Source organism: Quercus suber, unplaced genomic scaffold (assembly GCF_002906115.3).
Source record: "Quercus suber isolate HL8 unplaced genomic scaffold, Cork oak 2.0 scaffold_197, whole genome shotgun sequence".
NCBI lineage: Eukaryota > Viridiplantae > Streptophyta > Magnoliopsida > Fagales > Fagaceae > Quercus > Quercus suber.
Genome location: NW_027069655.1, coordinates 659,033 through 680,664, shown reverse-complemented (window position 1 = coordinate 680,664; position 21,632 = coordinate 659,033). Strand labels below are relative to the sequence as shown.

Here is a 21,632-nt window from a genome sequence, read left to right as displayed (position 1 = left end):
AAAAAGAAAATGGTAATTCTCTCTGTCTTTCTAACATATTTTTCTTAACATCCAAGTAGGCTTGCAAAGAAAATGAAACATACCCATTAAACGAAAATGATTAAATTCCATATCCAATTTTGAATGGCTTCCATGTGGACATTCTCTCCACCACCACCCCCCCCCCCCCTAAAAAAATCAAAGATTAACATGGCTAAATAGAAGTTTAGTGATTATATATTACAAATCAAAACTAAATCTTACACGAATTCCCCCCAAAAAAAATCAAAGATTAACATGGCTAAATAGAAGTTTAGTTATTATATATTACAAATCAAAACTAAATCTTACACGAATACCCACAGCAAAACAAATCTGAATTATTAAAATAAAAATCTAACCCAAATACTGAAATTGAAATCAATCCAATCAAATTACCCAAAACCTAAATGATATTTAACACCTAAGAGATTAGTAGTTTATAAAAGAGATCAGATGAGTAGAGTAGTAAATCAACTACTAATGACTAACCTTCGTCCCATAAAAAAGGTAAGAAAAAAAAAAGTATTTAGTTAGAACATTATTAAAACACAAAAGAAAGAAAAACAAAAAAAAAAAAAACAAAAAACCTATTTTCAAAAGAAGATTTACATTTAAATCTTCACTGATCCATGTATATTGCAAACAGTATTATAAACCTTTTGTTAGGTTCTAAAAGTCTAGAACAATTGGCAAATCGTGAACACAAACTTGTCTAGATATAGACCCTAAAGTTTATAGGTATTATTAGACAATGGTCAAGGTGATTCAAGTCAAGATTCAAAAACATACAAACTGTAGAAATAAGAATTCAGAATCTGCCTGGTTTGATTGATCAAGAGACAAGCTTGACCGATCGAGAGTCATATCTGCAGAATTTTAATTAAGCCCGAAACAGCAGTTCAAGCCCAAAAACGATTAGGGTTTTAGATCTACTTCTTTTAGTATATAAAGGAAACCCTATGCACATTTTTATAAGGCTTTTTAGAGAGAGAAGAGTGTGCCTCCTTTGTATCTAGGGTTTTGTACCCAAAAAGCTCTCTCATGTCTTCTACCAATGTTATTCCTTGAAAAATCTCAAGATCTGGTATTGTAAAAGTTACTGTCTTCTCTAGTCATCAAAGGTGTTGATGATCTAAACCTTTAAGGGTGGTCTTGGAGTCACAAATAAGAGAGTTTGGGTTGATAAACCTTTGAGTGGAGTCTCAAAGTCACAAGTGTGGATGCTTGTGTTGCAAAGGCCAAGTAAAGAAATAGTCCATGGACTCGGAGCTATCATAGAATCATGGTAGTAAGTTCTACATGTGGTAGCAATAGGATGTTAGTGGTCTAAATTTTATTGTAAACTTCAATTCTTTTTAGTGGATTTGCTTTTTACCTTGAGGATAGCTAAGTTTAATCCTTCCTAGGTTTTTTACTAGTTTGGTTTTCCTGAATCATCAGATCGTTGTGTTATTTACTTTTCTGATGCTTTGCATGATATGATTGTTTTGTTTTAACCTAGATCTGAATAATAAACCTAAGTATTCACTTGCTTAATTAATTAGGTTAAACAATCTAGTTTATAGGGATTTAAAAACCTAACACCTTTAAGCCCTTTAATTATACAGTTATGAACATTTTCTATAAGCTTTCTATAAATGTTGAAGATAGAAAAACTACTAAGCACTACAGTTGTTGTCCGAAAAAGATGCATCTAAGACCTATAGCCACATTTTTTAAAATGTTGGTATAGACCAATCGGGTCTATTACTACAATGCAATGCTGACACTACAAAATGCCGCTATAGAAAATGCGAGCATAGCTCAAAGGACTTATTCCTGCGTTTTTAGGAGCTATAGCCGTGTTTTAAAAATTCGGACATAGACACGTTTTTTCGTAGTGTCTACACTAAGCCAGCAAGTCTTAGATGTCTTCCATCATAGCTATTATTTTCTAAGGTAGAGCCCCTTTCTTAGAAATATCTCCCTACCAATCTTTATCATCAATTGAGGATGAAAGTTCAAATAGTGTTGAAAATACTATGAACGTTTAGACCCCCAAACAACAAATTACAAATTTAAGCTTTATATCAAACAATCTAAACCAATTAAAATCACATCCACAACAGAAATTAAATGGTAAAGATTAAGGGAAGAGAGATGCAAACACAAAGACAACACGGCGATGTGTTATCGAAGTGAAAACCGAAGCCCTCGGCATAAAACCTCTCCACCGCCCTCCAAGCGGTCAATAATCCACTAGAAAATGTAGTTGGGATACATGAACAGCAATAGACCCTTCAAGTCTAATCTACCCAGGTACCTAAGCCCCCCAAACTTCTTACTCCAACGAGGTTGCGCCAAACCTTTTTCTTCTCTAGCTTACCGGATTCCGCTATAGCCTATAACATCAACAAATAACTATTAGTTCCTTCCAAACTGCTTCCCTTAGCACCAAAAGAATCTTATCACAGATGTAGGTATGGTGAGAAAAGGATTTAGTCAAGAACCTCTTAAGGATGTATCAATGGAGAGGAAAAGAGTAGAGGAATTTGAAGAGTCTTTTAGGTGAAGATTGTGGATGAATCAATCTTGTTTTTCTCTAGGGTTTCTCTCTCAAAATTCTTTCTGGAAGCTCTCTACATTTTATGGGTTTAAGGGTATTTATACTAAGGTGAGATAGGAATGCGAAGAGTCAGGTTTTTCAAAACAGAGCTGGTTGGCGGCTTGGCCTCGCAACTTGGCTAAATCGCGAGTTCAATCCACGAGCTAACAGAACGGCCAGACTGGACTTTTTGTCCTGTAGTGCTCCAACTAGCGCAACTATTCATCTTTTCGCACACGTCACTCGTGTGATGAATTTGGTGGCTTACCAGTCGCGAGTCACCTGAAGTCCTAGCCGCGAAGCCCTGCTTTCTTCCACTTTCTTGAGCATTTCTTCACACTCTCTCACTCACTACCCTTACATGAATCCCACCTAAATACAGGATTTTTAAGTGCTAAAATACAAGTAAATTGACACGGAATAAAGCTAACAAGATGGTTAATTAAATTCAACTTTACAATCTCCCCCTTTGGCTATTCCGTGACAAAACCCTACAACAAATTCTAGAATTAACGCGTGAGTTGGGAACAGTTGGAAAACTCACTCACACCTAACTCTAGAATCTATGAAGCTCTTGAAACACAATAACACAATAAATTCATTATATGCAGAAAACTTGTAATGCATATGAAGCAAGCACAATGCGATCAAGCAACAATGGGATAAAACAGTAAACCATGGCTTGACCAAAACAGCAATCACTATATACTAGTGATCACAATGCTCATTCACTCAAGGAATGAACATCCGGACATGCATGCTGATAAGCTTATTTGCAAAGTATCATTTGCATGTCTAACACTCAACCAATGCACAAAACATATATGCATCTAGGAACAAGATCCTACAAGGGCACAAGAGTGGTGTACTAAAAGAGAAATGCATGACATTTACCATCAAGTACAAAAGCTACATAGCATGGGTACAAAATACCTAAAAACCTTAAAAGCTTATAAAAGCAATAGGTACAAACACAGTAAAAAAAAAAAAAAAAAAAAAAAATCAGAGAACAAACAGCTTCACGAAACAAAATCTTCATGATGAGACTGCAAAAAGGAAGGCAGGTTCGGGCTCTGATCGAGTTGTGCTTTCCCAATGGTTTAAATATGTGAGCACAGATATCAATCACTACACGGTAATGAGATCACAGAGAAATTGTGCTCTTCTAATTTTGATGAAGGCAGTGTTAGACAATGGGTACAGGTTGGAGAACATGATCAACTTCAGAGTCGTTAGTTCAGGTGAAAATGTCCAGTGCCTATAGAAGTTCCCTTGCTGACAACTTCATGATCAGTTCCAAGAACTTGAAGAATGTCTTGAGCCTTGAGTATTCTGTCATCATATGAAGTGGTGTCCACACTTGTTGGTTTTGTGATGCAAAGAACCTTTGCAATGTAGTCTGGATTGATGGAGAATTCTGTTCCTCTTACCTAACATTTCAACTTTACTCTAGTGTATCTGGCATTGGAGTAGAATTCCTTAACCAATTCCTCAACTGGATCTTTGAAATTCCTGAACATATCAGCCCAATCTCTTGATTCAAAGATCTTAGGGATAAATGTTGTCCCCAGAGTATCAAATTTGACTATTCGTTCCACAATGGGAGGAGCCTTTTCAAAAATGTCTGTGTAGGTCTTTAAGTTAAGAGGTGTCCTAAATCTCTTAGTGGTAGAGTCTTTAGAAGACTGAGATGAAAGTCGAGTCCTTTTAGCAATCAAGTTTGATTGATCATTGGTTACAATTTTTTTGCCTTTAAAGGAATGACGAATCATCTGCAAGAGAACAGACACACAACAAAGAACCAAATGCAATACCACTAAGTACAAACATCAGCAAGAAATCACAAAAACATGAACCAGGTCAACACCAAGAAATCATAAGCAACACAGACATATATAGTGAAATAGGCATTCGAATATGATGATATCAGTAAAAACTCAGAATCAAAAGGGCGATGAGCATCAAAAAGACACAAATGACAAATATTGGAACAAATATGATATGAATGTAGCAACACATTCATGAAACTGAGCACAAAGCACAGACTCCATATAGACAACAGTAATATACTCAATTGACTATCAAAAAACACTAACACTCAATCAAAGAACACTCAAAATAAAGCAAACCCTCGTATGAACATGATATTACACAAAGCATAAAGGCAGCAACACACTAACAGATTCAAGAAAACACACTAAAAACATGAAAAATGAAGTGAGACAGAGAAAACCCATACCTTTTTCTTAAAGATTGGAGTAGAAATGATGCAAAAAAAAAAAAAAAAAAAAGGATGCTTTGTGAAGAGATACTCGGGGTGTTTGAGAGAAAGAAATGGGGAAGACAATGAACAGTTACAAAAATTCGAGGGAAAACTGTAAAGATCTTGAAAAACTGTCCTTAAAACACAAAACACGCGTTTTTCGCGACTGGGTCAAGTCGCTAGTCAGTCACCAGGTAAGCCGCGAAACACATACAAGTTAAGATTCCTGAAAATTTTTCTAAGTATTTTTCACGACTAGAAGGTCTACCCGCGAGACAGTCGCCAGGTAAACTGCGAAAATTTCTATGTAACCCTCACGACTGGACCTTCCACCCGCGAACAAGTCGCCAACACTACTGAAATCTTGACTCGCCAGTAAGCTACGAGAAATCTTGGAGTGGGCTCGCGACTGGGGTATGCGACTGGACCAACTCAAGACTAAGCCACCAAAACAGGGCAACACTGTTTTTTAAATTTTTGACATTTTTGTAAAAACAAAATACTTTCCAAAAACAAGCTAAAACACTCAAAAATCTTTTTTGTTTGATCAACAAAGATTGAGCTTTTGAAAACACATTTAAACAAGTACAATCACACAAATGAATATGGCATTCATTAAACATAGACTTGTGCGTTTTGTTTAAATAAAAAATGAGATAGTCCTTAGTATAATGTGAAGTTTTAATGATCAATTCAATTAAGGCATACACAACTAGCACTAGATAATGTAACTCATCTCAATTATAGAAATATGCATATATGACATTCCACATAAACCTGAGTACATTTCTTTGAAACTTTTCATTTGACTCTATATACATTATATCATTTGATCATTTTGAATCAATATATCTCATTGTGAGATCGATGCCTGAAATTTTTAACATTTTAATTTGATGAGTTAGCCTTTGGCTTTTTGGACATCATATATTTTATTTTGGTTGTTTCCTTTTTTCCTAGTTAAATATTAGTATAAGCGATAGGCTTTTGAAGCTCAAAATCTCTTTTCATTTGGAGATTTACATTTGATGAGTTCTTTAAGCAAAAACAATAAAATAAAGAGTGGGAAGATATATAAGCACAGGTCTATGCATGTCTCAAGATTAACAAAATCATTCACTAATAATTCATGACAAGACTGAAGATCTGTTTACAATAGTCACATAGAAGTCAACATTTCTCCCACAATGATATGAGTGCATATGAGACAAGCTAAGCTCGTAGATGCACAAAGCCATTAGTACAAAGGTATAAGGCAAAACATGCTTTGAGACAAAACTTAACAAAGTTGATCAAACTTTTTTGGATTTTCTACTTTTTGTGTTTTTGGATTTTTGACATAAAAGTAAGACAAGATTGATAAAAAAAAAATGTAAAAACATTTTTAAAACAAAACAAATAAACAAACAATATTCAACACTCAGAAGCAAAAATCATACAACCAAACATAATCACAAAGCATAGGAAAAATTAATGTATGGACATGTTATGATGCTTATGCATGAGTACCCTTCGTCACCCACACGTCATGTGCGTTTAGGGTGACATCCTTGACGGATTGGGTACGAAAGTTAGGATTGTTAAACCTTCTTGTGAAGCTTTCTAAGCAACTTGTAAAAGCATCGATCATCTTCATTATGTCCATCATTCCAGGATCACGATTTTGACTTCTTAGTTGCTCACCACCCCAAGACTTCTTGTCATTTCTTTTTCCTCATGATCGAGGAGTGCTTGCATTGTTTAACGCTCTCAGAGTGCTCACCAAGCTCCTTCACAAGTATACCCAAATCATCTGAGGATTCCACATGTGCAATGGTCATGAATGTGAAGTAGTTTCCTTCTCCGTCATAGCTTTCCTCAGAATCAGAATTTGATGAATCTGAGTCACTTAGAGTAGTGGCATAGACCTTCCCTTTTGATTTCAAATAATTTGGACATTCTTTCTTGAAATATCCGTGTCTGTTGCATTCAAAGCACGTGATTCCCTGTGAAGATTGAGATTCTCTACCATCTTTCCTTCTGAACTCACTTTTCTCCTTTCTGAAATTCTGAAATTTTCCTTTGTCACTAGATTTCCCACTGTTCTTAAGTTTTAAGAACTTTCGGAAGTTTTTCACAAGGTACACTACATCTTTATCTACAGCATCTTCTTCCGAAGAATCATGAGATACTACCCTCTCATCAATTGTCTTAAGAGTGAGAGATTTGCTCTTCTTCTGTGCAGGCAGTGACAATTCATATGTCTGCAAAGAACCAACCAGCTCTTGAACTTTAATGTCGTCAAGATCTTTGCTCTATTCAATAGCTGTTACTTTGGCACGAAAGCTTTCCGGCAGTGACCGAAGGATCTTCCTTACAATTTTAGAATCCTTCGTCTTTTCTCCCAAATTAAATTTGCCGATGATCACTTCGTTCAACTTGCTATAAAAAGAGTCAAAAGACTCATCCTCGCTCATCTTGAGCTCCTCAAAGCAAGTGGTCAACATCTGTAATTTGGTGTCTTTCACTTTCTTTGTTCCTTCACAAGTAGTCTCTAGAATCTCCCATGCTTCCTTAACAATAGTGATATGTGAAATCCTGTGAAATTCTTCTGGAGAGACACCATAGAAAATAGCATTAAAGACTTTACTATTAGCATTCGCCGCAGTAAGAGCTGCCTTATCCTAAGTGGATTTAGTAGCCTTCGGCTTAGTCTAACCCACTTCAACTGCATCCCACATAGTATCATCAATACAACACAAAAATGCACTCATTCAGACTTTCCAAGAAGTATAATTGTTACCATCAAAAAATGGTAGCACATTTAGTGATTGAGACCTATCCATCTCAATGTGGGTCAAGGATCGCATTATGGTGTTTAAACCACAACAAGTGCACCCACTCTGATACCAATTGAAAGTTCAAATAGCGTTGAAAATACTATGAACGTTTAGACCCTCAAATAACAAATTACCAATTCAAGCTTTATATCAAACAATGTATGTGCGAAAAATGATAACAAACTTATAACAGAATTGATAAACAATCTAAACCAATTAAAATCACATCCACAACAGAAATTAAATGGTAAAGATTAAGGAAGAGAGATGCAAACACAAAGACAACATGACGATGTGTTATCGAAGAGGAAACTGAAGCTCTCGGTGTAAAACCTCTCCGCCGTCCTCCAAGTCCACTAGAAAATGTAGTTGGGATACATGAACAGCAATAGACCCTTCAAGCTTAATCTACCCAGGTACTTAAGCCCTCCAAACTTCTTGCTCCAACGAGGTTACGTCGAACCTTTTTCTTCTCTAACTTACCGGATTCCGCTATAGCCCATAGCATCAACCAATAACTATTGGTTCCTTCCAAACTACTTCCCTTAACACCAAAAAAACCTTCTCACAGATGTGGGTATGGTGAGAAAATGATTTGGTCAAGAACCTCTTAAGGATGTATCAATGGAGAGGAAGAGAGTAGAGGAATTTAAAAAGTCTCTTAGGTGAAGATTGTGGATGAATCAATCTTGTTTTTCTCTAGGGTTTCTCTCTCAAAATTCTCTCTGGAAGCTTTCTACATTTCGTGGGTTTAAGGGGTATTTATACTAGGGTGAGATAGGAATGCGAAGAGTCAGGTTTTTCAAAACAAAACTGGTTGGCGGCTTGGCCTCACGACTTGGTTGAGTCGCGAGTTCAAGCCGCAAGCTAACAGAAAGGCTGGACTTTTTCTCCTCTAGTGCTTCAGCTGGCACGACTATTCATCTTCTCGCATGCTTCACTCATGTGCTGAATTTGGCGGCTTGCCAGTCATAAGTCACCAACGAGTCCCAGCCATGAAGCTCTGCTTTCTTGCACTTTCTTGAGCATTTCTTCACACTCTCTCACTCACTACCCTTATATGAATCCCACCTAAATACAGGGTTTCTAAGTGCTGAAATACAAGTAAATCGGCACAGAATAAAACCAACAAAATAGTTGATTAAATTCAACCTTACAAAGGAAATAATTCAATGGAATCCTCTCAAAGATAAAGATTTTAACTTTTTTTTTTTTTCCTTTCAAATAAAACTAAAACAAAGATTTATCTGGCAGCCTAGAAAACAAAATGGGTAATAGTGATTTTAAGTGATTCTTGTGAATTGGGTTAGTCTATATATCAAAAGAAAAATTATAAGTAAAACAATCGAAAACCATAGGAGGCAACATGTCAAACACATATGTTTCTATAGGCCTTCCAAGCATCTTTGTTGTCTCCCTCCACATGCTGAACCAAAACAGAAACACCTGTAGTAAAATTTCAAGGCATCCATGTTAATTTGTTTTAATGAGGGAAAAAAGAAACCCCAGAAAAAATATTCCCAGCAAGAGTGAGTGGGAACTTTTGTCAAACGAATGGCGTGCATATTTCAAAAGGAAATGAAAAGAATGTTACTTGCTACGAATTTATAAACTACTCCATACTCATTCCTAGTTCAAAACAACTCAAGACTCATAGTAGAGGTTGTGGATATCTGCAATATAAGGAATATATACTTCATTTGTGGAGAATTGTGCTAACAAAAAATACCTCAAAATCAGGTGAAAAAACAAACATAATTACAGAGAGGGATGAACCTTAGTGAGAATCATATCCAAAGGACCCACCCCTGTTTTTGAATCTCTGATCTCTGTAAGAAGGCTGGAATTTTAGAAGGATAGAAAAAAATAATAATAATAATCATAGATCTTTTGAAAAAAAAAATCTGTTATTTTTAAAGTGGTTTAATAAGGGTATGGAATAGATTAATAGATCTTCACTAAGCAAGAATTAGTAAAAAAATTCATAGAAAAACAAAGTGACAGTGGACAAAAATGATATACTAGAAGTAGTGATGGTCATGAAAATCTCAATTGTGTGGACTTGCCATTGCCATAATTGGTGTTTCGAAATAGAGAGTCGTGTGCGGTTGGTAAAGAGAAACTGTGTTAATTTCCTCTTGTTTTTTTCCTCTAGAATTTTCTCTCTTTGGAACGTCGTTTAACTTAAGAGGATAACGCCTGTTGCATTCCATTCCATTGATATAAATATTTTGCAGCAAAATTTAGAAAATAAATAGTACAGATGACGCAAAATTGTACTCAAATTATAAATTCTAATTAGATCTTTTCTTAGTGGTCCCTACATAAATTTAGACACATTAAGCAAAATTAGACTCCAATTTTAGATTCTAATTGAGCACCTAAAAGAATAATTATAGTATGATCTCTACATAAATTTAGACACCTTGACAATTTTAGAGCCAAAATGTCACGTTGCGAAATTCAACCCAGTCAATGCCACCAGGATCCTCCAATTCAAAGGAAATTATACAATCCCATCATCCCCTACCTTTCCAAGTGAGCTTCCTTTTTACAAAGACATACATTCTGCCGTAAAATTCTCAAAGCTTTTTAAGAGCAGCAAAGAACATCCAGTAAATGTCCCTTGAAACATAACTACCAGAATTTTTATATCACTTTCCATGAACGATATTGTTTTTCATAACCTTACATCGACAATTGATGCAATGGCAACAAGCACCAATAAAATTAGTTGGGCCAACCCAACTATGCTTACTACAAGTTTTTACCTCCTTCCCTCAATTATTTATTTTTAATATACATGTACATTGCTTTTCTTTGGTTAAGAATAAGGTATGCAGTTTTAATGTCTTTCCCATTCTCCTTTACTATTTCATGTCTTGCCATAGTAGAAAAAATTTGTGGGTGTGCGTTGAATCCCACACTAAGCATATACAAGAGTGATTTAGGCTATGTTAACAACTATAAGGTAACTCAATTATAAACCATTTCTTTCAAGATATAACTCAAATGTGATTAGCGTTTTTTTTTTGGATTGCACAGATGTACCAATAGAACCATGAAATTGATAAAATGGATAAGCCTTGAAATGAAAAGGATCCTTTTTAGTGGGGTTATTATTTAACTTAGAAATGCTTTTAAAAAAAAAAAAAATCCTATTTTGTTATGGACTTTCCAAAAGATTGTAATGAGTATCGTACTAGTGTACTACCATAGATGCCTATATATTTGGAAAATTGATTAAATTAAAACTTTCATGCAGGAACATTAGTGGGGTTTACACTACAGATTTCCTAGACCAGCTCCCATCTTATTTTAACTTCACAGGTGACGATTTTCCATATACGCTAACAGAAATTGGGACGAAGGGGAAGTTGTTAAATTATAATGAAGCAGTTAAGATTGTTTTTCAAGGTACCAATTTGTTGGAAGGCTAGAGGCTTCATCCAATGCATTTGCATGGTATAGCTTCTACATGATTGGATCAGATTTTGGGATTTATGACAATGTAACCGACCCTAAAATCGAGTTCCACTCATACACTTTCATCAAACCCTCACCGACTCACTGACACACACTCTCTCTCACTATCTCTCTAGAACCATCACTCTAGCTTTTTCTGTCTCTTATAGAGGCCAACGCAAGCTATGCTTTCAACGTATGGAAAGATCATGCTGGCCACAGTGATTACTTTCTTCGTTGTTGTTGAAGTATAGTTGAAGGAATTTTTGGCTGATAGAGAGAGGGAATATTTACTAAAGGTGAGAAAGACTAAAAGACATGGCTCGTGGCATAGGGTACTTGGAAAGAGGTTTGAAAGTTAATCATGTTAGACATCACTCGTGGGACACGCTGAAGTCTGTTGCCATCTAGAAATATGGCCCTCAGTTTTATGGTACTTACGTTTTTATCGCATTTTTTAATTAAAATAATTCAGGTAAGTGAGTTCCACCGACAGTTTTTATGAAAATTGAGTTTTTGAAATTCATGTTACGTGTAAAACTTGAGTTTCACAAATTCCAGTTTTAAAAAAATAACAAATCTTTAATCATTTTTCAAATAGTGGTAGAATACAAATTATTTCAACCAAAAATGATATTAGGCCATTTTTGCCCTTTTCATATCCAATGCACATGTAAAACTTGAGTTTCACAAACTCCAATTTAAAAAAAATAACAAATTTTTAATTATTTCTCAAATAGTGGTAAAATACAAATTATTTCAACCAAAAATGATATTAGACCATTTTTGCCCTTTTCATATCCAATGCATCAAACAACAATCCATTATTGAGAACTCATTTTAAAGAATCTCATGGACTAGAATTTTTCGAAAATATGACTCTGGAGTCTGGACCACTAAAATGATTACGCATAGTCAGTTTTTTCCGGTTTTGGCGTTGAAACGCTCAATGATGTCGTTCAGTTGGTTTTTTACTGTTTTGGTTTTTTCTGGTTTTAGTGTTAAACTCAATAATGTCACAAGTTAAAATAACTCACTTCTCTCTTTTCTTTTCTTTCTTTTTTTTTTTCGTCTTTTTCTGTTTTTTTTTGCATCAACCTAATGTTCCGCTTCTGGTGCTCCTAGTAACCACTGTTTGAACAATAACCAACCTTCAACTCAGCCTGCCTGCAGGAATGTTTGGCAATTATATGATACCTTGTGAGAGTTTGGGAAAAGGTTGAGTGATTTAATTTCTAGTTTTTGCTTTTCCTAGGAGCATTGTATTTCAAGGATAAAACGTGGGCGATTTGAATGCCACATACGCTTATGAGATCATGAGTGAGTGATCAGATGGTATTGACTTTTGACAGTTGAAACTAAATATTAATCTTGTTCATTCTTGGAATGTTAGGTTGAATCACGTGCCTTGGTATATATTGTTTATGCAAAACGTAGAATCACGTTTTACATTTGACTTTTAATTTTAAAATAGTTTGACTTGTTTTATATATGTATATAAACTCTCAAAGCACTGCGTGAATATCACAAAAGAAACTGGTTTTCGATTCTCAAAAGAGAAAAGAAAAAGAAACTAGTTTCGTGCTGAAGAGGGTGAGTCATGAATCCAAAAAAGAAAGAATCGCTGTTTCTGGGCTCTCTGTTTCTTGCTGTACAGTGTCTTTGCATGGTCAAGGGCGATGTTCATTTCTATGACTTTGTTGTAAGTACGAGCTATCTTATAATTTCCTTCTATAGTTTTATCTTGAAAATCAGTTGTTAAAAGCTAAAAAATATAGCACACCAATGTGGACGCTCTAAAGGTGGTTTTCTAATACTGTGGGATTGAAAACACAAGCATAAGCTTGCCACCAGAGTTGGAGAGTACAAGCTTGATGTTTTTGTCCGTTACATCAATTTATCAGCATATGCTTCTTCTTCTTCTTCTACTTTTACAGCTTACGGAGGAAAACTTCACAAGGTTGTGTAGCACTGAGACCATGTTAGCTGTAAATGGTAGTATTCCTGGGCCAGTACTACGGGTTCACAAAGGGGACACAATGTATGTCAATGTTCATAACCAAGGATATTATGGGGTGACTATTCACTGGTAATCTCTCCCTCTTTCTCAACATAAACACGCACGCGTCCATATTCAGTAAAATTATCTTTCATTTAATGTGGTTATCGTCTCTTTGGGTCGAGGCACTGAATGACACAGACTTAAGGCATATTTGCTCATGGTATTTAGTTTGAGTAGTCTATACTCTATTATACATACATTCATATTCTCACAAGTACGATGTTCTCCATACTACGGATCTTATTATATAAATTGATGTTGACATCTATATTGATAATTATAACCATTTAATGTCGGGAAAGTCCACCAATCCATTCATTATCAAGCCAAATTATTAGGCTTATACAGTAAATATTTATAGCAACTTCATTATTTCCCTTCTCATAAATATGAGTCTTGAGGATTTGTAAACCTCGGAATGCAACCATGCCCATATATTTTTTTTTAATAACATTTTCTAAAAATAAAATATTTTCATATTAAACTGGTTAAATTACCATTTTATTTATAACTTAAGCACTGCCTAACATGATTGACAACCTTAAATGATATTATGATTCTTATAGGCATGGTGTAAAGCAACCAAGAAATCCATGGTCAGATGGCACAAATTACATCACACAATGTCCTATTGAACCAGGATCAAACTTCACCTATGAGGTCATTTTTTCCACCGAGGAGGGAACACTTTGGTGGCATGCTCACAGTGATTGGACACGAGTCGGTGTTCATGGTGCTATTGTTATCTTGCCTGCTATTGGAACCACTTATCCATTTCCCAAACCAGATGACGAAGAGATCATTATACTTGGTATGTTAATATTTTTATCCATTCCTCAAATTTTAGCTAAACTAACCCAATATACTCTACTTTTACTAGTTTAGCTATTTATTTTTTCATACACATATATCAAACACTAAGCTCAGTTTCTTACTTCATTTAAATATTTATTTTCTTTCTCTCTTACCCCCCCCCCCCCTCGGGGGCATATATTTACTATAATGTTAAAATGGCCACACAAACATAAGTGCTCTAAGGTTAAATATATATATATATATATGTGTGTGTGTGTGTGTGTGTGTGTGTTTGAAATAAGAATCTCAAATAGTTTTAAATGCAAAATATAATTGGCTTAAAATCTTTTACTTGTTTTTTGGGGTGTCTGTTATCGATATGGAGAAGGGAGGACTCAAAGGCGCTAGTGGTGGTGAGCGAGGGAATGATGGTAATATTGGCTCACCTTGGGCCTTTCGTGACGACCCCTTCAACATCAAAACAAGGTGAGATCTGTAATCATCCTTTAGTGGAGGTTACCAGATTTCTAGCCAATGATGAGTGGAGGTGGAGGGTGGCACCACTGGTGGTGCTGTCGCTAGTCTGGCTTAGGCAAGTATGAGAGAAGAAGAGAAAAATGTGAGACAGGAATGAAAAAAAGGTGAGTGTGAGAGTGAGAGTCAGTCGGGTGTGATGGAGTGAGATTTTTGTAAAATGTTTTACACTTGTTTTTGTGGTTAAACATTCTACAAGTTTTTATGTGTAAAGTTTTAGTAAAAGGAAAATATTTTACAACTTTGAATACATTTTACATGCAAACAAATACTTGAAAATGAGAAAATATTTTACTTCAAACAACAGAGTATACATTTTATTAAAATATCAAATTTTCTTAATTATTTTAAAATTTTTCTTTTTTCACACTCAATAACAACACTAATTCACTCTCTTTCTTCATTCCCGAGATATATAAAAAATAATAATAAAAAGTAAATACAAAATGAATAGTATCAATGTAAATTTACATAATTACTATATCAATAATACATATTTGCACAATTTTGGCTTGTATGATATGGGTAATTTTTGGACAAAAATGTGTCAATTTGACACATTTTTCTATTATACACCATCTGATATAAGTGATCTTAACAATTTATATTTACCTTCTAATCTGATTAGGTGAGTCATGAGTGTTATCTTTTTAGTTTTTCTTCCACCTTGAAAGAGGACTTGATGAAGACATGAAAGAATTCAATAAAGAAAATAAAAGAGAGATAATATGATAAAGCTAATATGTGAGATATTTAAGCATTAGCTTTGGGGGTGTAAACCCTCCCTAGTTGCTATTTTAAATTTACTCATGCCCAAAACCACAAACATTCGAGTTGGCATATCTTAAAATTTTTTACACACTGCTACAGTAAATAAGTATCAATAACAATTACAGATTTGTGTCGATAAAAATAAAATGAATTATTTTATTGCCTCTCACACTCTCTCTTCACTATCTGTGATCTCCCTCTATGTCATACTTTGCGGGTCCCTCTCTTTCTCAATACTTAACCCATTTGACTCTTTCTCTCCTCATGCCGCTAAACACAACACTCTACCCTCTTTTCTATTCTCCTCCCTTTCTACCACCGTTAAATTGAATGTCTGTGGTTCAATCTAGCTTCTGATGGTTGGGTTGTGGTGGTGAAGATGTTGGGTTTCAGTGGTTTGTGGTGTTGAGTTTTGATAGTGGTGGTGGTAGTGGTGTTTGGTTCTATCCAATTTGATTTGTGGTGGTTTTGATGGAGGTTTGCAACGATTGGTTCCCTCCAATCTAGGTTTATATATATATATATATATAGATCTATTGATGATTGTGATTATTGATGGATGGTTGGTGGCTTTTGATGGTTGTGGTGGTGGTGGGTTGTAATGGTTGTTGTGGCTAAGTTTTATTTTTTTACTATGGGGTTTATTTTGGGATGGGTTTTGTGTTGGGGATTTCACCAAATCAATGAGTAATAATGAAAGAACAAAACAAACACATCAAGTAAGTAGAAATTAGTGATTGACTTGGAGGCACAATTGAATATTATCCTTAGACAATATTTGTCCCCATATGTAAGTTGCTAAAGAGTTTCTATAAACTTGTTCACAGGATACAACCAAGTTTATTAGGTTCTACAAATAGCAATTTTGGAGAATACCTACTGGATTTCTTGTGTTTCTTTAAACTTAAAATTTTTGGAGAGATAGTCTATTCTTCAAGTGAACATTAACCTCTATTTATACTCATAGGGTTATAATCCTTCAAAATGTATGCATGGAGAGTTACAATGCCTCATAAAACTATTTACAAGTTTTAAAACATTTCCCAACATTTAGAACGATTACCACAAATTCTACAAAAACAGTTTTTACGAGGCTTAATCGATCAAGAGGAATCGAGCATTAATTAAAGGCTTTTTTTGATCAATCAAACAAGAATCAAGCATCAATCGAGTCAGGAAAAAGCTACAAATCAATCTTCTTGATCAATTCGATCGATCGAGCAAAAGCTTTGATCGATCAAGAAGCCTTTCTCACTACTTCGATCAATCGATCTGAAGTCTTGACTGATCGAACATCCTGAAACTTGAATTTTTACAAAGAAAATTCCAGATCTCGAAATTCCATTTTATTTATTTTACAAATGAATACTCTCTAACCTTATATCATTATTACAGCCTATCCTTGTATATACCTATATATACAACATTTTGTGGGTTGGTGGTGGGGATTGTTTCTTTTTTTGTGTGGTTCATGGTGGATTTGTGGTGGTTCTTGGAGAGAGAGAGAGAGAGAGAGAGAGAGAGAGAGAGAGAGAGAGAGAGAGAGAGAGAGAGAGAGAGAGAGAGAGAGAGAGAGATGATAAAATATATATATATATATATATAAATATAAAGATGAGATTTTTTTCCCCCCTCTTTCTGGTCTCAACACGTTGTCCTAATTAGTACGAGATGGTGAACTATTGCTGCGGCTGTTGGGGTTGATAACCAGATAATGATGTATGGGAGAAGACAAAACTTAGAACTAAACTCTTGTGTGCCACAACTCTGAGAAACAGTACCAACAAGCTAATTTTGCTCCAAAACATGTGGAAAGAAGTTGCTCCACATATATAACATATTTATGATTCAATTTTATTGAGCATGCAGGTTCGTTGTACAGAGGAAATTTAAAATCTTCGTTGGATGATGATCTACAATCTGGTATTGACTTGCCACATTCTGTTGCTTACACTATAAATGGCGAGCCAGGAGATTTGTGCCCATGCTCTAAAGGTATGATTGTAGATTTTGAATTTTGGACTTCAGGCATACCGCATACCTTGTTGGATAATTTTGTTAAAATAAGATATATTTTTCCATTTCACCCATTGGAATCCTAAATAGAGTGTAGGTTCCATATTAATTTATACTAGTCTCGTCACACCGGCTTCATGTGTGCGATAAGGCTTTTTACTTTTTAGTTTTTGGGTTTACATGTTTTACTCATGATAGTTTTATTTTATTTTTTTATTTTGGAAAGAAATTATATTAGTATTTGACTGCTAATGTGACAGAGAAATGTGAAGGTGGGAAGAAAATAGTTTAGTGATAAAAAAACAATGGTACATTTGTGGAAAATTAAGCAGTTTTATTTTTATTTCATTTTTTCAAAAAGAAGATATTGTATTTAGTATTTGACAACTAATGTGAGAGAGAAATGTGGAGGTGGGAGAAAAAACTATTTTTTTTTTATTTTTAATTTTGCTAAAAATTAAGAGTTTTTAAATTACTAATTTTACATATCTAACCATGTGATTTAAACCTTAGAAATAGATGAATTTGAGAGTATTTTAGACATCTAAATTAAGAATTTCAAATATAAGAAATCTCTTAAATAGTAGTATAAATGTAACAACAATTAGAGTTAATGGGTATAATAATATTTTGTAATAAATAATCATAAGCATAATTATTTATTTATATTAAAAAAAACTAACATAGAGTTATAATCTTAATGTTGTAGAAACAACATACCGTTGGATGGTTGAATATGGCAAGACCTATCTTGTTCGACTTGTCAACGCAGCTGTGTCTGTAGATCTATTCTTCGCAGTTGCTCAACACAACCTCACAGTTGTTGGAACAGATGCACATTATACCAAACCCATAAACACTAGTTACATCATGATAAGCCCAGGACAAACAATGGATATCCTACTCACAACAAATCAGAGTCTTGGCCATTATTATATTGCTGCTCGACAATTTTGGAGCCAAGATGTCCCGGCTACATTATTTGACTCAGTCAATGCCACCATGATCCTCCAATATAAAGGCAATTATACTATCCCATCGTCCCCTACCTTTCCAAGAAATCTTCCCTTTTACAAAGACTTACGATCTGCCATAACATTCACAAATCTTTTTAAGAGCTTAGCAAACAAAGATTATCCAGTAAATGTACCCCTAAACATAACTACCAGAATGTTTATAACACTTTCCATGGGCGGCATTATTTTTCATAACCTTACATCAACACTTGAAGCAAAGGCTACAAGCGCCAATAACATTAGTTGGTCCAACCCAACTACAGATATATTGCTTGCTTACTACAGGTTTTTCCGTCTTTCTCTCATTTAATTATTCAAAATATACATTGCTTTTCTTTGGAAATAAGGTAGTCAGTTTTAATGTCTTTCCCATGCCATAGTAGAAACAAATTGTGGGTTTTACTCAAAGACCATGTAGAAAATAATAGATAGTAATTCATGGTTATCTTACATTTGTAGAATCAAATATGAGTGAAGTGTGAAAGAAGGCTTGGACTTTCTCTTACAATAATAACAAGATCATATCCATTTCAAATTTGGTCCATTTTGTCTTGTATGCCTAAGATTGATTGGATATTGGTTGAGTCTGCCTTGTGGGGGTGTGCGTTGAGTTTTACATCAAGTATATGCTGAGGTAATTTAAGTTTTGTTAAACTAAAAGAAGTCTCAATTGTGAACTAATTATTTTAGGATATAGCATTGATGTGGTTAACACTTTTACTAGTATAGCACATATATGGTAAACATTTTTCCTTGAATAGCATAGATGTACCAACAGAACCATGAAATCGAGAGGATCCTTTTCGGTGATGTTATGACTTAGCTTATAGATTCTTTTTATAAAAAGGAAATTGAAAATGCACTATTTTGGAAATGGACTTACAAAAGATTGTATTCATTAATAACTAGTTATCAACATTCTAACATGAGTATCGTACTATCATAGATGCCTATATGTTTGGAAAATGGATTAAATTAAGACTTCCGTGCAGGAACATTAGTGGGGTTTACACTACAGATTTCCCAGACCAGCCCCCATCTTATTTTAACTTCACAGGAGACGATTTTCCATATACCTTAACAGAACTTGGGACCAAAGTGAAGGTGTTGAATTATAATGAAGCAGTTGAGATGGTTTTTCAAAGTACCAATTTGGTGGAAGGTGCAGGGCTTCATCCAATGCATTTGCACGGGCATAGCTTCTATGTGGTTGGATCAGGTCCTGGGATCTATGACAATGTAACCGACCCAAAAAGTTTTAATCTGGTCGATCCGGTTGAAGTGAATACCTTCGGAGTTCCTAAAGAAGGATGGCTTGCCATTAGATTTGTAGCAAACAATCCAGGTATGCAATGTCTCTATAACGTAAATATTAATTAGTTTTAGTTATTCTAAGAGGAAATGCATGTGGGCTTAAAATATATACTTTGGTTCAAGATCTTGCAACCAACAACCTGATTGGCAAATAATAATAATTTTAAGGGAGAAGTTGGGATCAATCGATTCATACCTTTTGTGAAGCATATTCCATTCATAGCAATTGCATGCATGTAAGAACAGTTAAGTCAACCCGTTTTTGAAACTGATTGGACACGTTAAAAGTGTAACTATAATCATGTGGCTCTAGTTGGTTGGCATATATATTTTGGATGCTAACATCAAATCATATTTGGCAGGTGTGTGGTTTTGGCATTGTCATTTGGATAGACATATGACGTGGGGTATGTCTTCTGTTTTTATTGTAAAGAATGGGGACACGACTGAGACAAGTATTCGCAAACCCCCTCCTCAATTGCCTCTATGCGAAGCTTCATTTAGATTGCGGCTCGAAAACATTGATGGATTGGATCAAGGAAAAGAAAATGAACCAACTTTTAGCTAAATGCATTCATCTAAATATCTACTTACGTACTATTTGTTTGTTATTTAGACTCCTGTAAACTCCTATTGCGATTAGTGCCCTAAAATCCTATTGTAGGTCATGTATTATATTATGTATGATATTATATTGTGGCTAATAAAATCGTTTTATTATTATCTAAAATAATGGTAATTAACATGACTATTTGGACATTATCATATAGTCCATGAGATACATAATATGTGATTTATGTGATTTAGTTACAGAATATATAAATTACAAGTTCTTTATAAACTCAGAATTTTAGTTCCTTGTTGGTAATGAAATTGGACATTTCATCTACGAAGACTATAACATATTCACAAAGATGATTTGTCTTGATGATGAAAGTGAAGACTTCTAGTTAGTATGTTGATATGTTTTAAGTGTTAAGACATATTGAACTGGACTGCTGTGAGATTAATTATTCTACTAACGACTGTCAAATGAATAATAAATCTCATGACTTCTATTTATATCAACTCTTAATCCTAAGAGAATAATAAACATGATCATGAAGTATAGGATGCTTTGATATATCAGGAGTGAGATCTAAAATCACGATCAAAATCTCAGTACGATGGATAGTTATATTTAATGTTGAAGGAATATATATTATCAAGATGGAATTCATAATCTTTTAACGGAAATATAAAATATTCCCTTGAAATAAGTTTAATAAGTTTGGTTATTCAGAATGTTAGGCCTAATTACTTTAGCAAGAAGTTATTATAGTATATATTTATGAAATTAGATTTCATAAATATATGATGAATAACCTAAATGATTAAATCGGGTACTCAAAGTTTAAGATGTAGTAATCTTCAAAGTGTTGACAATTTCATAAATATATAATGAATAACCTAAATGATTAAACTAGGTATTCAAGGTTTAAGATGTAGTAATCTTCAAAGTGGCAGTTAATATTCATGATTTTGAATTACTACAAATATTTTAATGAAGGGGTTGAATGTATAATAAATTCTTGAGATGTAATTTATTAAAAAGGTTTAGAGTGCAATTATATTTATATAGTAGTATTAAATATAATTAATAGTAATTTAGGGCTTGTCAAGAGTTGATAGAAAGGCCCAAAACCTATTGGAGCTAATGTCTTATTTGCCCATTTTGGTCCCACTCCAAGCCACATACTAAAAACCAATTGAAATGGCCCAAAAAGCTAATCTAATTATATAATCAGTTATACATAAGCAAAGAAACATATAGAATTTGAAATACATTGTAATGTATGAAAATGATACATATGTAAGTGTAAGCCACTCTTTTATTCTCCCTTGAACACATACATGTAAATTGATTGAGTGACCACACTTCCTGGGCATAAGTGGAATTAGAGTGAAGATTAAAAGTGTTCCAAAGTATTTC

General features: G+C 34.4%; 1 protein-coding gene across 1 annotated transcript; it reads left to right on the top strand.

Annotated features, from left to right (window-relative positions):
* Positions 1–12,650: 12,650 nt before the first annotated feature.
* Positions 12,651–20,342, top strand: LOC112039870 (laccase-14). Its single transcript, XM_065779061.1, has 7 exons — positions 12,651–12,854; positions 13,090–13,241; positions 13,781–14,025; positions 17,184–17,309; positions 18,040–18,631; positions 19,339–19,691; positions 20,023–20,342. Exons 1-7 carry the CDS (start codon positions 12,753–12,755, stop codon positions 20,226–20,228), a joined length of 1,776 nt encoding a protein of 591 aa, XP_065635133.1. The 5' UTR covers positions 12,651–12,752; the 3' UTR covers positions 20,229–20,342.
* The last annotated feature ends 1,290 nt before the right edge of the window (positions 20,343–21,632 follow it).

Coding starts and splice junctions, on each gene's coding strand:
- LOC112039870 (XM_065779061.1), top strand. CDS start 12,753: ATGAATCCAAAAAAGAAAGAATCGCTGTTTCTGGGCTCTCTGTTTCTT. Junction 12,855..13,089: donor TTCATTTCTATGACTTTGTT/GTAAGTACGAGC, acceptor CTACTTTTACAG/CTTACGGAGGAAAACTTCAC. Junction 17,310..18,039: donor TTTGTGCCCATGCTCTAAAG/GTATGATTGTAG, acceptor TTAATGTTGTAG/AAACAACATACCGTTGGATG.